Here is a 16,936-nt window from a genome sequence, read left to right on the forward strand (position 1 = left end):
CTGTAGTTGCGGGTGGATAACCTCGAGTTATGGACCTGTAAATGATCCATATTCATGAATTCTACATTGCTATAACCATGGCACTATTACCATGATCCCGAAAGCCTTCACAACCCTGCTCTACCAGTCAGATGCCGGGTTGCTTGAAGCAGGTACATTCAACTGATGACTGAGGCACAGGAGGATAATGTTTCCACCCCATTCCTAACAATCATTGAGGATACGCCAAAAAGAAACAAGACCTCTTATTTTTCTCGCAGTTTTGTTGACTGGTGGAAGGGGAGCTACAACCTCTTGCACCACAAGAGAAAACAACAAAAAGCCACCCCACAGAGAGCTGGCAGAGCAGCTTCATCTCTTGACATGGATAGCCATTGCTGAGGTTCCTCCCCAACCGCTATGATATCATTGGAAAAGGATTTATGGCAATATACGTGAACCTTCAACTTGTGTAAGTTACCAAAAGGATTCCAGCCTATGGAAGAAACAGCTGATCAGCTGAATCTTGTGGGTCGTTTCTGACATGTGGCCAGAGCTCTTCAACCTTGTAGGTAGGAAACAGGCAAGACAGGATTGTTGTGGTAAACCAAGGCAAGAAAATGACCTAACATATATTACATAAGGTTAGATTATCAGGTACTGGTAAGTCATTTTCTCACTCATAATTAGAAATTCTTAGAATTGGAATAGGCTGCAAGGGTCATCTAGAATCACACAGTTCCTGGAGGATGTGCACCCAAGCTCTGTTTAAGTACTTGTCATAAAAGGTTTCTTCTTTATTTTGGCATCACTCTTTCCCAGATTACTTTGCTCATGCTGCTGACTTGATATCCTTCTTTCCTTCATGCTTTAACAGATTCTCAAGCTTTGCCCCAAGAAGAAAAGCTCCTCCACTTACACATTTTGCAAGTCAGTCGGTCTGTTAGGAATGCAGTTCCATCTCTTTGAGAATGAATGTAAGTCTGTCACAGTCTTTGTCACTTTGCAGATGTCACCAGAGGAGAATATCCACAGTGTTGGTTTTCCTGAAATATAAATCTTTTAGGGGGGGATGTAGTTATTGCAAATGCATTTAGTAGGGTTGTTTGGAAAGCACTAGTTTGGTCTATTCTGACTGGTAGCTACTATCTGGGATCTCCAGTCCAGATCTTCTCTATGATCTGCTATATGGCCCTTTTAACTGGGGAAGTCAAGGACTGAGCCCAGATACTCGTGCATTCAAAGCTCTATCACAGAACTACCAACCTTTCCCAGATTACTTCAGACTTACCTGAAAGTTTACAACACGCGTTTCACTACCTCACTCCTTCTTTTCTCATAGACTATCCCTATGGCATCACCTTGGTGACACCAGTTTCAGGCTCAGAGAAGAAACAGGTACTTCATTTCTGTGCTCTGGGTGCAGAGGAAATGCAGAAATTTGTGGAAGACCTAAAAGAGTCAATAGCAGAGGTGATGGAGCTAGAGCAGATCCGAATTGAATGTAAGGCTCCCGGCGTGGTCCAGACTCCATGCAGTCATTCTGTCTGTATGTACATATGTCTGTGTCTTTGTGTATTTTTGTGTCTGTGGTTGGCAGGGTGCCATTTCTTCGTTCGGGGAAAGGGTGGGGGCAAGATGCCCAGCAAGGCTGAAAGGAGAGGTTTCAAACGCAAGGGCCACATCAACCTTATGGCTGTCTTCAAAGGCCCGTTTGTAATTGTAAGGCTGTATAACTATGTTGCCCTGGCATTGAAAACTTTGTGGGCCACATAAAATGAGGTGGCATGACTGATTTAAACATGTAGTTTAGAGGGATTCTCTTTAAAACAGGAGAGGTTTGGTGAAAGCACATACTTAGGAGGGCACACTTTTCCTCTCCTAGTTATTTTTTAAAGTCATGTTGCCCTTAATTTGGGGACAATTAGAGAGCCTCTGTCAGACCTGAGCATTCCTTGCTATTGGCCATCCTGTCTAGAGCTGGTGGAAATTGAAGTCCAGTAACATCTGAAGGGGTATATATCGACTAGCAATGATCTGTACTTTCTGTTAGACTCCTTTCTTCTTTAGAACATTTCTACCCATATTCCCACATTTACCTATAGAAATACTAATGATATATCAATATGAAATGAATTTCCATAGTACTCTAAATGGATATTTTGGTTTGTAACTCAAGGAAGTAATATTTCTATGTCTACTATGTGCCTTTAGTTTTGAGCACCAGGCACAAGAGTCAGTTCCTGTAGTTGAGCAAATATATGTGCACGTTTACTGTGTGTTATCTATATAGCTGTGGAATATGTATTTCCTTGGCAAATAACGTTTCTGTTTTTCAAAGCACAGCACAGTCACAGTTCTATTGTATGTATGTGTCTCTGAGTCAGTTAGTTACAAACAATACATGCACATAATATACATCCTATAATAACTGTATCTCTGCCTAACTTCTGTGCTTATTTCTATCTCTTTGGCCTTATTTCCATTTTTTGTTCCTTTCTTATTGTTAAACTTTCCTTTCATTTCTTCAATCACTTAAACATGTCTCTCTCTGACTTTGTCTTAGGGGAGCTGGAGAAGCAACACGGAGCAAAGACTATCACTTTAAGGACTAATGGAGCTCAAATGGAAATGCAATCCAAGCAAGGATCTCCAACAGGTCAGAGGCATATGTATATATTCTTTCCATCTTACCACAGCAGCTAATTGGCGCATAGGTTCATGCATAGGCATCCTGCGTAGTAGGAACAAGAAGAGGGAAAACTCCTCTTCAGTTACTTTGAAGAATAATTTCCAGAGTAGGACACCTGAATAAAGAAGTGCCTCAATATAAAGATCCAGATGTAGCTATTTGAAGAATAGTCTAATAGAATTGATCCTTGAAACATTCCAGAATGGAAGCTATTAGGCTTATTTTTAAAAAATAAGGTTTTGTGTTTCTTAAAAATGAATCCATTTGTGAAATCCTGTTTTTATTGCCAATGAACATAGCATGGGACAATTATTTCTTCGGGACTACAACTCTCAGAATCTTGAAGCTAGAATGTAAAAGTATTTCCTTCCTTAAACGCTGCCCTTACAATAAACCTATAATTTCCGGAATAGGAAATAGCCTATAATTTGGCCATTAGTAAAAAAAGACAAATGGAGAAATTTAAAAAAATGGTACATCTTACAAATAAGATGGCAATTTTAATTCAGTATTAACATGGCTAGATGTGGAAAGGTTCAAATGTTGGGACTCAAAACCCTTGGTCTGGATAAATGAATTATTTAGGTTCAGCTTCTCTCACATTTGAATTACTGTATATACATGTATACCTTGACCTCATGTGTAAGTCAAGGGCAGGGTTTGATACCAAAATTATGGATTGTTATATAACCCATAGATAAGTTGGGGGTTGTTCCGTTGAGAGGGAAAAGCACCAAGGCTGCTCCTGGCTGCCATTTCCCCACCCAGACATTCAAAAATGTCAGAGGTGGTGCCACATTTGAGAGAGTAGAGGGAGTCAGTGCTTCTGAGAGTCTCCAGGAAGGTCTAAGCATTTGCCACTTGACCCATGGATAAGTCGACCCAAGATTTTTGAGTTGATTTTTTTCTGACTGCAATTTCTCAACTTCTACATGAGTATATTGAGTGGTTTTCTTTTCAAGCCCTTTCTGTTCCAAATATGAAGTAATGATTAAATGTTGATTTTTCAAAAATGGAAACAAGATTTTCACTAGTAACTTCAAAATTGTATACCTCCTGATAATTACATTGGCTATAATCCAGGCACCTTTCCAGTGGAAAGACAGACAATTTGGAGCTGACCCATTAACAACTTAAGGAAACTCACAGTCTCTGAGCTATCTGTGTTTCTGACTTTGTTATGCTGAAATACCCAAACTGGGTCACCAGATCCCCGAGCAAGGAGTAGCAAAGAGAAGAAAATTATCACTGCAGAAGAATAGGGAAGCTTTTTTTTGCTTTTTGCTTTTTAACCTTCTTGTGAAGTCTCGAGCTTGACTTAAACTATGGGGATTGGCTTTTAGTGAGAAAAGTATATGGATCTTTTACCAGCGTTGCAGTCAAGGACCTGTATACAGCAATAAATCTCTAGAAACCCATGGTCATAGGTACTGGCCTTTGTATTGTTCTGTGCATGGCCTGAAGGCATCGAGGCAGCAGTTTTCTAAAGCTATGTAGCTCTGAGCCTGGCTAGTGTGTGGATGGGAGACTGAGGTTCATGGCACTGAATTCTAGGGTGAAAGAAAATTGAGGTATAAGTGTGTAAAATAAATGTACACATTTTAGATTAAATCGTTCGTGTAGATTTTTAAAGGGTGCTACACTTCAAAGCTATATTGATGGTTTATTCTCATCTCCCCATGAAGCCCAAGAAATGTTTATGTGCTGGTAGAAGGACTAGGGAACTCTTAGAACAAAACTAAGTAATTTGTGATGAACCATTAAAAGTGAACTAGGATAGAGCAGATACATTTTTAGCTTTTGTCTACTATACCAAGTAGACAAAACCCCATCTGAAATTAATTACAATAAATGTACTTCTTCATTCAAATATAGGTTGAGCGCCTGGAATTCCGAAATACTCCCAAATCTAAATTTATCGATATTGGTAGCTGAGCTAGTGATACTTTTGCTTTCCGATGATTCAGTGTTCTCAAATTTTGTTTCGCAAAATTATTTTTAAATAATCTTTACAAAATTACCCCCAAGCTATGTGCATAAGTTTTATATGAAATATAAATGAATTTCATGTTTAAATTTTGGTCCCAGCTCCAAAATATCTCATTATATACATATTTATAAATATAGACATTCCAAAATACATTTTTAAAAAAACACTTCTGGTTTCAAACATATTGGTTAAGGGATAATCAACATGTAAATCCACTAAGAAAAGTTCTCTTTTGTTTTCAAAGGCAAAAAAGATTTGGGAGAGAAGGTCCCGGACAACACAGTGGAGGTAAGTAGAATACACAGCAGCTGAGGTAAGTAATTCTCCCTCAGTTCAGCTCTTCTTACATTCTCTGTTGTTTCTTTTCTCAGGTTTTAATCAATGCCTCCCCAGCCAGACTGACAATTTTACCAATTTCCAGAGATACAATAAAAAGTTACTGCTAGGACGGGTAATACAACTTTCAAATCCAGATTAAACTTCAAAGCATTTTTTTCAAGCCTTTTCTATAATTGTTAACACATCCTTCATGGAGCGAGCGCCCGAACTCTTGGAGACTAACCTGCTCCTTCCTCATCCCCACCCAACACACTTCCAGGAGATACCAGAGACGCAGCTGAGATGCTCCTCCAGCAGGACACCCCCATGGCAGAAGCCCAGCCCAAACTCACCGCTGTGGTCTTTTCCCATAGGCTCTTCTGCCCTAGACACTGCTATTTCTGTCAGGGCCTAGAACATATTGTATGAGACAATTCATGTATTGGAAGCTCAGGCTACAAGTTTCCCAACTTGGGATGGATTGCTGAGAGAACTTTATTGTTCAGGAGACAACTCCACTGTCCTTTATGGTTCCTTGTTTACCAGGAAAACTCTAGTCTGGGGAATTCCTCCAGAATATTTAATTTGCCCTGCCTTTTTCTTTTCTCCAAAACGTCTTTCTCCCACTGATATCACCCACCTCCATCTCTTTCTCAGTGCTATTTCTCATGGGGGCAAAGACTGCATTTCTCCATCAACATCCATTTCCTCAGAAACAACTTCCATTTATAGGCAGAGATACTGCTCCATCATTTCCTTCTTGGTTACTTCTGTTTGGGTCTCTTCTCCCTGAGGCCATTTTGCCCCACAGCTTTCTGTTCCCTCAGCCCGAGAGGAAAATTAGCAACCACCAATGCTTGTTCCTCAGCACCTGACCATGATGGAGTATTTTGTAAAAGCTAGCCTACTGCTCCTGCCTTGAGAAGGTGGGACAGGCATCTCCATAGCTTCACATGCACCTTTTGCACCTATAGAGGCATACATAAATTAGCACTTTATGGACACAGAACTCTAAGGAGACAGTTCACAAATATGGCTTCCTTGGGGGGATTCCAGACTCAAGCAGACAGGACTCCAGAGAAGAGATTCTGCTCTTCTTGTTGCTTCTTACTTCCCTTTAGCCTACCCCAATGTCCTGAGGAGCCACACACTTCTGAAACTCTTCACTTCTAGAGATTTTGCCCATGCCACAAAAATCCCTCTTCCATAGAGAACTTCATTCCATTTGAGTTCTTCTTTTCAGTCACAGATTGAGAGACCCATGGAGCTTTTCACTGAAGACACTTCAAGCCCTTTCCTGTCTCCCTCCTCTTACTTCTCAACAGAAGCAAGCATCTCCATTTTCTATGAGATTACCTGATCTGCTGCCATTTCATCAATTTTTCTTTTTTAAAAAACCATTATACAAAACTGGATGGATAGTTTATGGTTTTTTTTTTTACTTTTACTTTTCAGCATACGTAAAATCATTTCTTTTCACTTGCAAACCATCAAGTGGATCAGAGCGGGCTTCAAGTTTGCTAAAATATGTCAGATTTCTGCTTGTGTGTGTTTTTTCTTTTCCTTTTTAATTTCTTCTTTTGTAAGCAGATTAGTGAGTCATGTGTGCACCTTTCTCCTCAGAAAGACAGGAGCTAGGAAGAGCTCAAGTCTTTCTCTGAGTGTCAGCAAATCTCTTTTTTTCCTCTCTGCAAATATATGCAACCTCAATTATCTGCCTTGTTGGCCCATGGATTCCATGATGATGTAGGACTTTGTAGGAGTTCTAGTCATAGCAGCTCCGTTAAAAAGGATAACTATAAAGCAAATCATAAAGCAAAAATATGAACATCTTTATCCTGAGTTGCTTACATTCGAAACACAATATGGGACGGGGGTGTGAGGTGGAAAGTGAACAGAACTGAAAAGAGCCAACAGTTCTGAATAATAATATTGTAACCTGAAAGGCTCAGGCCACCAACTGCTTATATCTTCTCAGGTTAAAACCTCTGGTGCATTCTAGATGCTGGTACCTGGCTGAATATGCTCAGTTTGATAGTTGAGGTTGTGCTGTATATGTGGAGAACAGCATCACTGCCTTTGCTATAACACAACTCTTTATTTCTAGATGAAACATTTGGGGGTGATGCCTAGGGATGGGGTGGGAAGATGCTGCCTACTGGTGGGAGTGAAGGGACGAAGTTAAGGTGGGCTGTGGCTTATGGGGAAGAATACTGGATGGAGGGTGGAAGGGAAAGGGCAGCCCGCAGTAGCAGATGGGAAGAAGTCTTGTAACATTTAATGCTTCTTTGACTGTTTCTAAACTAGGTGTCAATTCACAACAGGCTTCAAACGTACCAGCACAACTCTGTCCCGGGGCTCGAGAGTGGAATGCAGCCCAGCACGCATCCTAACATGCCACGGGAGAGGCTGGAGACAGCATTGGTGCCCTCTTACCCTGCCTCAGCAGGGACACTTGTACAGTGCCAGCAGATTGTCAAAGTCATAGTCTTGGACAAACCATGCCTCGCTCGCATGGAGCCGGCCCTCAACCAGACTCTGACACGCTACGTCTCCTCTGATTCTTGCAGCTCCACCCCCTTGCGTGTACTAGGCAGCGGGCTCCAAGGCACCCCGGTGAAAATCATCCATCAGCCCCCACTTCCGCCTCCACCGCCACCCTACAACCACCCCCACCAGACCTGTCCCCCCAGCTCCTTGCTTCAGAGACGCAGGTACTCCAGTGGCTCACGCAGTCTAGTGTAGCAGCGCCACCAGCACTAGCCAAATAGCACAGACTTATCCTTGGGACCCTTTTCTGTTTTCAAAGAAAATCTAGTTTGTGATTTACGGTATTTTTTAGCAAAACGAAACAAACATAGAGAGAGAGGGTGACAGAGGAAAAGCAAAAAGCATTTTAGTAATAACGAAATTACAGTATGTACTACGAACATACCTAATTCCTTTCCGTCTCTCCTGAAATGATTCTTTTTACAAGGAGCCAGACCTGTAGAAACTACCTGGCTGCTTCAGAACATGTTTGCTGCCCAATCTTCCACCCTTTTAGCTGCACACAAGCACCTTTCTTCCTCCTGAGGCATATGGTCATGCTCTCCTCCCCTACCTCTGATGAGCTTTATTGTCCTTGGCTTCCTTTGCTTGGTGTCTTCAGTTCCTCTGTCTAGCTCTTTCCTTACCTTTCACACATCCCTGTTTTATCACTATTACCAAACTCCACTGGTTTCTGACCAAACCAAACCTGACTGACTTTTCGGGGGCATTGACTTTGTTAGTTCACCTTATTGGAGCTGAGGAGCCGTTGCTGTTGCTGCCAAAATCACCACTGCAGCTTGCTCAATTGGAGCTGAAAATGTGTGCCACTCATCACACATCCTACTCATTGCCTTCTTGGGGGTACTTTCATGGCAAGATGAATGGAGGGGAAATTCAGAGGAAGAAGAAGGAAGAGGAGGAGGGGGCTGCTCCCCACTCAGCAGCCAAACACAAAGATGGCCTCCTCACTTTGGACATTGACATTCTGCGTCGTAATGAGAAAGCTCTGCTGGATGTCAGCAGAAATGCACCACTTGTAAATACTCACCTTTATGGTTGAATGTGTGTGGACTCTTGCCTGCTAATGGAAGAACTAGCCTGATTGGGGAAATTTAGAGAAATATAGAAATTGGATCTGGAAATCTTCCTGGTATGGCAACGTTCTGAAATTAATATTCCCAGACAGTTGTTCCTTCCTAACTTTTTTATTTATTTACTGATTTTATTTGTATTTTGCTTTTTCTGAGATATATCCACACTCCACAATTATATCAATTTCATACCATTTCATGGGTCCTGGCTCTATGGAATTGTGGATTACTTGTTTTGTTCATTTGTTTTTTATTTCTCTACTACAGACCTCTAATTCTGTAGTTCAGTAGAATACACTAGAGAGTTATAAGTCCCTCATTAGACTACAAATCCTTGGAGTCAGTAGGATGGAGCTATAGAACTTAAAGTGGGAGCAATGTTTCATAATTGTGCAGTGTGAAACACTGACAGACCTGCAACTCAGTTAGCTTTGGTTAGGCAAATATAAGTAGAGGGGAGGAACACTCTCAGCCTTATAAACTCCCTTCTTTGTTCTCTCAATTGCACATCCGTCACAAAGCTCCACATCTTTGTTGCACAGAACATTACAGCCCCCACACCCAGTAATTTTGGATCCCATAGTTCCTAGAGCTTGCTCATTTTGCTACTTGTGATAAAGGACAAGTGCTTTGACACACACATTTCCATTGAGATGTCGTCAGGGTGTATGAATGAATTTTCCTTCAATTCTGATGGTGGGGCAGTGTCCTTCATTGCACTTTAGAGCAGCAGGATAGTTTACATGCAAGACTGGTTGAGCATCACTTAACAATGTTGTCCTCCAATAGAAAGGATGGCCTGTCTGCACATATGTGCACTCCATCATATGTGCTGCCTGAGGCAGTTGCTTCACTGGGCCTAGTGGTAGTCAGTCCTGATATATCCACAGGGAAAGAGAGGAAAATAGGACAGGAAAGTAGAGCAATAACCACATCTTGATATTCACAACATGAAGTATATGTTATCAAATAGGCTCCAGATCCTTCTCCATATCCATGTTCCTCTCATACTCCCTTTTCCCCTTCTGAGCTGCATGTACTAACTACTGTCTCAGAGGTTTAATTATCCTGAGCCAACAATATATGTTTACACAGACAGGGAAACACATTATATTGGATCATCTTCTGGGTAATTCTGCCTGTTTTTGTTGAAATCCTGTTCTTAACCTGCCTTAGCATTTGTAAGAGAATGAAAGCAAATACAGTTTGTCAAGATGAAACAGAAAAGGGGTAAGAAGCACTTCATTATCTGAAAGTCTTCTTGCTTTGCTATCATGAATATGTAAACAAATCAGATATTGAAAATCGGATATTATTAAAGCATTGTTAGTGTAGCCAGTCATGTAAGCACAAGCCTATAACACACCGGATTAATAACTTATCCTTCCATTCCTTCTTCCCCTCTCTTCACAATACTCCCTCCCTCCAAAAATATGGCAAAGTAGATGGGGAGTTCCAGGGGAAAGAGATGAAAACAGGCTCAGCTCTTTGCTGTTATCAGAGATGCTGACGTGCAGAAAGATGGTATTAAAATGGGCTATGGCTGTATTTTTAGAAAAAATATCTTCCCCACGCAGGAGGGAGGAGCAGCATTAATTAGCTTAAGGGCTTTGCTGTTGCTCACTCCATCTCCCTCTGAGGCTTAAGAAGATCAACTTTAGGATTTGGAAATAGGGCAGAACAAGTTTTAAGTCTCTTATTTATGTTTTCAAAATGTGTATGTTGTTTATGTGGAGGAGGAGGAGAGCAAAGGATTTTCACTTTCTGTGTGAGGTAGAAAGAGGAGCCTGGCACTGGTGAGCCTGAAGCTGACACTGGTAGGGAGGCCCCAGTTTAAATTTATCAGGATATGCAGGTAAGACATGGGTTGCACCCCAAAGAGATTTCTATTGTGCAATTATCCTGCCACATACAAGGAATTATACAGAGAGGCCAGTCACTGTCACTTTATATTTGTTATGTTTTCTTGCATGTCTTTCCTAAGGATGGAACGGAAATTTGCCAATCAAGTTTGAAGTTCCAATGCATTGAGAAACTAGTGGAGGAATTAAAATGGCACTCTGAATGAGTCCGCAACTTGTAGGAATTTGGTTTATTTGTTTCTGTCACAATATAAACTGTGCAGAAATTTGAGAAACTGTTCAGATTTTCTGCAAAAACCTACATGTGTAGCCTTGATGCATCATCTTTTCCAGCTTGTATTTTATACAGCAGGAAAGGAAACTTAAGCTGACAGAACCTGCAGCCTTTTGCCCATTCGGTGGTTGCACAAATTTCTTTGGACCTTCCCCTGCTGTACAATGACAATTGGCTACTCCGTGGTCACTGACAAGCCACAAATGATGCAATGAGTACCCCATGATTTGCCATTGTGCAGCTGGGGAAAAGATAATGTACAAGGAGGTACTGGGCCACTCCTTAGAATAACTGCGGGTTATGGCAGTAGAAGTCAGCAAGAACATCTTAATCCCACAAATGGGTTCCATGTAACACTTTACAATGGCCAGACTACAGCTTTGGTGAAAAATATGATTTCACTGAAGTCCTGCATGAGCATTTCCTTGTTCATGTGTAAGGCTAAAGTGGGGAAGGGAACATGGGCACAATATGACCCTGTATGCCCAGCAGCATTTGAAACCATAGTACATTATACGTTTAGGACTGTATTGTCATATTTTCCAAAATATTTTCCCCTGTTCTCAACCTTAGTCATAAGGAACTGTGTTGTAAGACTCACTGTTAGGTTTATCCTCTTCCCCCTCACTCCCGGTGATGCTGCTTTTGCCGTCTTTTGCTATCGTTGAAGGCACGTCCATTTCTACATGGTGCATTAGTTAAAGCATGAAAAGATTGATGTGTTTACATAAATAAATTAGATTTTACTTGACATTTAACACAAAATGGCAACAAAAACCTTAAAGTATTTGATAAAATAATTGTTTTTTTAGATGAAATATTTATGTGAGCTTGAGGTTCCTGGAAGAGTGAGAGTACTAGGCAATTAATAATAAATTTGGAAGGATGTGAAGAGATTCATCACAAGAAACTTTGCTAGAGATGTTGTTTCTCTCCTCTTCCTCTCTTCTTTTTAATTTTTGAACTAAGCGGTATTGGGATTTAATACCTGAGTATGAGAGCCTCAGATCTGGAGCTCTCTTTCTCTACATGACCTTGTGGTATTTTGGTTACCTGAGAAATAGGTACTATTTTTAGTATATAAAGATAGGCAAATTACCTAGTGCTTTCCGTTTGGAGCATACTTTGAGATTAGTGGTATCTCTTGCTTTTTCTTAAGAATTCTCTCAAGCCTGGAATGATCTATTTTGCGATAATTTCACCCTCTTTCTTCCATCACCATCATTGCCCCTTCCTCAGTTTCCCAAACATACCAGTACCTGGGATCTGGGAAGAGACACAAAAATAGCAGCAAGGATAGAGTTTGGGGAAAGTTCCTTTTAATGGGCTTTGTGTTATTTTCAGTCATTCTCAGTATGTGCCTTGAGAAAGCAGACATTGCTAGATATATTCAAAAGCTCTCATTTCTCATGACTGCCCATGATATAAAGGGATAGTTCTGGAAAAGCTGAAATATGAAACTGAAAGGAAATGGGATACTTTCCAAGATCTACACAATTAAAATTGTGGTTTCTACTTTATTCATAGACCTATGTCTCATAACAGGTTGAACTATTGAGAGTCCATGAGTCCTTTCCAGACATGTAATTTTTTCTAATTATGTTCTTGAAGGAAGTAGTGATTAATTTTAGCAATTTTCTTTCCACTGCAAGAATATCTTCAAAATCCATACCATTTTTGAAAGCTATTTACAGTTCAGGGCTTTCTTTGCAAAATTCATGTATTTTTGCACAGAGACCAGCATTTTTGGTGCAGGAAACATTTTCATTAATTGTATTACTACGCTTGAAATATTATTTCCTGCATAGAAAATGGTGTTTCTTGCATAAAAATGGTGTTTCTTGAACAGAAAATGCTCATTTCTGTGCAAGGAAAGGTGGATATTATACATATTTAAGTTCTGTACTTTGAAAATACTCACCAGCTCAGGATTTTCCAAAAATTTCTCAACACTTGAGAAACATGCTTTTCAACCATTTTGTAAAAGGTTTTTAAATATACTATTATTAGCCCGTACTTTCCTTGGGAGGTTCTTAAAGACAGCACATAATTATTTAATGGAAGCCCAAGTTAATCAAGGCTGGTGTTTAAAGGGAAATGTATACCTGATTAGTTAGATAGTTCACTTTCAACTCGATATCTTGCCCTCTTGTGTATATATTGCCAGCAAAGCTGCTTCGAGATGGGTTTGTCCCACTGCTATCAATATTTTCATTTTTCCCTCCTTAACAGCTTTTCTGTTGTATGGGGAAAATGGAGGAGGCCAGACTCCTAGAAATTCTGTCAATGAGGAGTACAGATTGGTTGCACAATGGAAGCTTTATCTAGAGATATGCACACATATCTAAATCTTTAGCTTTGTGCAATTAAAGAGACGGTACACTATGATATAATAAATTGACACTGAACTTCAGGACCTGATAAGCCACTTGGCTATGTGTGATGATGTTGCCCAAAGCAATTCACAGGTATAGGAGATGGTGTTTTTCCATGTGGTGAGAACGTCAGGGGACTTTCTGGTTGCAAGTTTAAGCAGAGTTTTGCTTAAATAAAAATCTGTAAGCCAGTCCAAATGGATAAATTTTGATGCCCATCATCCTGTTTTTAAAAAGAAACCTATACTAATTGACTGGACAAAAAGGCTGGTGTCAACTGGAGCACATTGTCCCTGAAATTATCTCCTAGGCCTTTTGGGCCATATTGTTACACATTGTTTTATATATAGATACACACACATCAACTGGTTTCAATAGGACGTATGTACACTGGAGTATAGCTTTTATATGCACGTCATTAACATACCTCTCCATTTCATTTAAGTAGCCCTCTTGCGTTAAACTAGAGATGTTAAATTGATTTGATCAACATTTGAAAAATGAAGCACACTCAAAAATGAGTTTTTTGAGGTAGCAGTACCACAAGGGACAGGAGACGATGGGAGTTTTAGTTTAATATATCTAGAAAGTGCCAGGTGAGGACAGTTGCCCTGAAACCGTGGTGCCTGGAGGGAAGATTAAGCCTGCAGCCCTTTGCAATAACCTTAGCACTTTTTGTGTAAAGAACACTGTCCAAATAAAGGATGTTTAATTACTGTAGAATTTAGTATCAATTTCTTCTTTTTAGGAAAACCTGCAACCTATAATCTATAAGTAGTAGGACAGCAGGGATATGTAGCAGAGACTTATTGTGAGTTATGTGCCTTCAAGTCACCTACTAACTTATGGATACTCTATGAATTTTACGGGGTTTTCTTAGACAAGTGGTACTCAGAGATGGTTTTGCCAGTTCCTTCCTTTGAAATACAGACTATAGCACCTGGTATTTATTGATGGTCCCCAACCAAGTACTTGCTGACTAGGGCCAACCCTGCTTAGCTTCCAAGATCAGGTGGGATCTTTGGGAGTTTTAGGCCACAGAATTCCTACAAAACAACAGTTGTAGGTCTCTTCACAAGGGAGCCATGAACTGGTATAAAAATATGCAAGTTTGTCATGTAGATAGTCTCCAAGGACTATCTCAGTAGTGTCACAAATAAAGATGAGGAAGGATAGTTTAGAGTACATGTTTTTCTTCTTCAAAATGGTTATCTGGAGACTCAAAGTACAACAACTCTTAGTAACTGGCTTTTGCTTTCTCCCATACTTGAAAAGTAAAATAAATCCTACATCTTGAGCTATTGTTAGAAATTTTCCTGTAAAAAGGATTGTCTGACAGTGGCCCTTCAGATGATGTGGCCTGCACTTTGCATCTGCCCTTTGATGGGGCATTACAGGAGGGACAGTGTAGAGTTAGGGTTGGTCACCCCTGCTCTTAAGAAATTAATAGAGCACATTGGCTGTTATTCTGTTAAGCCATTATGATGCTATAAGTCTGAAGTATAGCATCAGGATACACTTTTTCACTCATGGTGCCATCGTAATGATCAAAAGACGCACTCCAATCTACCTTATAAGCCACACAGCACTTTGCCATTTCTGAGTTGCTAGAAAGCTGGGAGGGGGACAATGCAGGAAGATGGCTGAAGACATCGTTGCTCACCCCTCTGCTTTCAGAAATGTCATTATTGTGGATAGGGTGGGCTAAGTTGTTTAAAAGCTATGTATTTGGGGTGTAACATCAAGGGATGTAGCTATATTCTATATCTGCATCTCCTGATGCAGGACCGCACACATTCTTAATGCATTTTCACACTCCTACTCCCGCTCTAGTTTCACTTTCTAATGGCTTCAGAATGAAGCAGATACATCATCTTTTCTTTTTCCTTCTACTAAAGAAAAGCAGCATTAGTCAGTAATGCAGCAAACAGCTTCCAAATCCCAGTAGAAATAGCGTTTTTAGTCTAACACTGTTATGATCATCCCGTATTATTGTCTTCAAGCTGTGTTTCTTGGAAATAGGAGGAACATCTGAAACAAGCACTGTTCCCTGGATTTCTGGAGTCGATGCCTACCAGGAAGTTTCCATCTTTTAAAGAAAGGAAATGATGGAGGGGAGGGTCTGCTGGAGAGAATTTATATTCAATTGCTATGCTGGGCCATCATAGTATATTGCATTGCATTTGCTGTAACTTTACCAGCGAGGGCAAAGCCTAGGACTGTTGATAGTAGCTCTTGAGTGATGATGTCTGTAACACTCGAGCAGCTGTCTAGTCTGTCGCATCTTCACTGCTCCTTAACAGCCACGCCTGGGTCAGAAGCTTTAAAAAACTCATGTTTCATTGAATTTCTCTTCACTCAGTTAATCTCACATGACACCATCCCACCAAATGTTTCTTTTCATTCTCCAAGCAAGAAAACAAATGATGTTTCTTAACCTATATGTGTAGGCTGTTTGAGAGCACCTGTCTGTCTGTCTGTTCCAGTTTCCTGCTGTACATATTCTCAAGAGAAGCTTCCTTTGGGAACAGCAGCGTGCTCACATCTAGCAAAGACTCCAAATGGCTAATATTTTGTAACAGAAATAGACGAGATGTATTTTATCTGTTCAATTAATAGAGTTTTAGAAATTATATTGAGATATGTCACTTGTGCAAGTATGTCTTCTTTGCCTCAGCCACACCTGGTTTCTTTCTCCTCTTTCCTTCACATCTACATGATCACATGTAGCAAAGGCTGGATGACAGCTTTTAATATAAAAGCCTTCCAAGGTTTATTCACAATAGACAACCACAGGAGTGACATATTGTTTGAGAGATTTGTAATTTGGTGAGTGATTTAGACTGATTTCCAGTGCTCTCTAGTGTTCAAAAGTTCTTAAGCTATAGCAGTTGAAATGGTTCCAAAGTGCTGCAGTTGAGCAATGTGGATATACCTCTGGATCAGACCAGCCTCCTACTCTGCCCAAAACCTCATCTGCTGCTGCTCTCCAGTAATTCAATGACCTGTTGCCAGAAAGCCTGGAAAGAACATACAGTCATTATGACTTGTGCCCTCCATCAATATGACTAACAAATGTCTAAAGCTACCTGGACTATGGGCCCTTCCACACAGTCCTATATCCCACAATATCTGCTTTGAATCTGCCTTAATATTCTGGAATATAGGGCTGTGTGGAAGGGCCCTACATCTTGTAGAAATGAAATCATGATTTAAGTGTCTGCTGTTTGAAGAAATCTTCCCTTTTGTTTGTTCTGAATTTTCCAGTATTCATCTTTACAGAATGACCCAGATTTTAATATTGTTGAGAAGAGGGGAACCTCTCCCTGTTCTTCAAGCCATGAATAATGTTATAAACGTCTGCCATGGTCTCTAACTCCCCCCTCCTCCAATCCAATTTCACTCAGTGTGTTTCCATAATTGAGTGGGGGTTTGAATCTTTGCTTCTCAGAGTCCCACTTAAATTAATCTACTACAATGAAGCTTATGCAGTTGTCTAAAAGCATTGTTGAACATTTTATTTCAACTCCTTTCTGCTTATCTCCATGTGGAATTTGCCTTTTTTTACAGCAGGTGCACACTGGACAAAGATTTTCATTTACTGTGTCCACCATTAATTTTTTCTAGTTCTCAATTGTCTGATGTTTTCTCAGGAAGACTGAGTTGAGTGTGCATTTTACAGTGTGTGCATAAATGGTAGCAGGGCTCTTGAAAAGAAATCACTGCACTGACAACAATTTATATGCCAAAAATGTAACTGGAAGTACAGATTGCAGTTACAACCTGGATTTACATGTTGGTAACTAATTCTTATCCATGATCC

The 16,936-nt window shown here is 40.3% G+C and overlaps 1 protein-coding gene across 7 annotated transcripts in view; it reads left to right on the top strand.

Moving 5' to 3' along the window:
• iqsec3 (IQ motif and Sec7 domain ArfGEF 3) overlaps window positions 1-15,761 on the top strand; it is a 194,890-nt gene extending 179,129 nt beyond the window's left edge. Inside the window, exons 10-15 of one of the 7 annotated variants that reach the window (XM_008110438.2) lie at window positions 857-956; window positions 1,322-1,528; window positions 2,546-2,638; window positions 4,906-4,949; window positions 5,033-5,112; window positions 7,304-7,443. In XM_008110438.2, the coding sequence (XP_008108645.2) occupies window positions 857-956; window positions 1,322-1,528; window positions 2,546-2,638; window positions 4,906-4,949; window positions 5,033-5,107 (519 nt within the window). In that variant the 3' untranslated portion in view covers window positions 5,108-5,112; window positions 7,304-7,443. Of the gene's footprint in view, window positions 1-856; window positions 957-1,321; window positions 1,529-2,545; window positions 2,639-4,905; window positions 4,950-5,032 lie in introns of all 7 variants that reach the window. The other 6 variants (XM_008110437.2, XM_008110439.3, XM_008110436.3 and 3 more) reach the window with 6 other exon arrangements.
• Window positions 15,762-16,936: the final 1,175 nt, after the last annotated feature.

The sequence above is a fragment of the Anolis carolinensis genome, chromosome 5, assembly GCF_035594765.1.
Source record: "Anolis carolinensis isolate JA03-04 chromosome 5, rAnoCar3.1.pri, whole genome shotgun sequence".
NCBI lineage: Eukaryota > Metazoa > Chordata > Lepidosauria > Squamata > Dactyloidae > Anolis > Anolis carolinensis.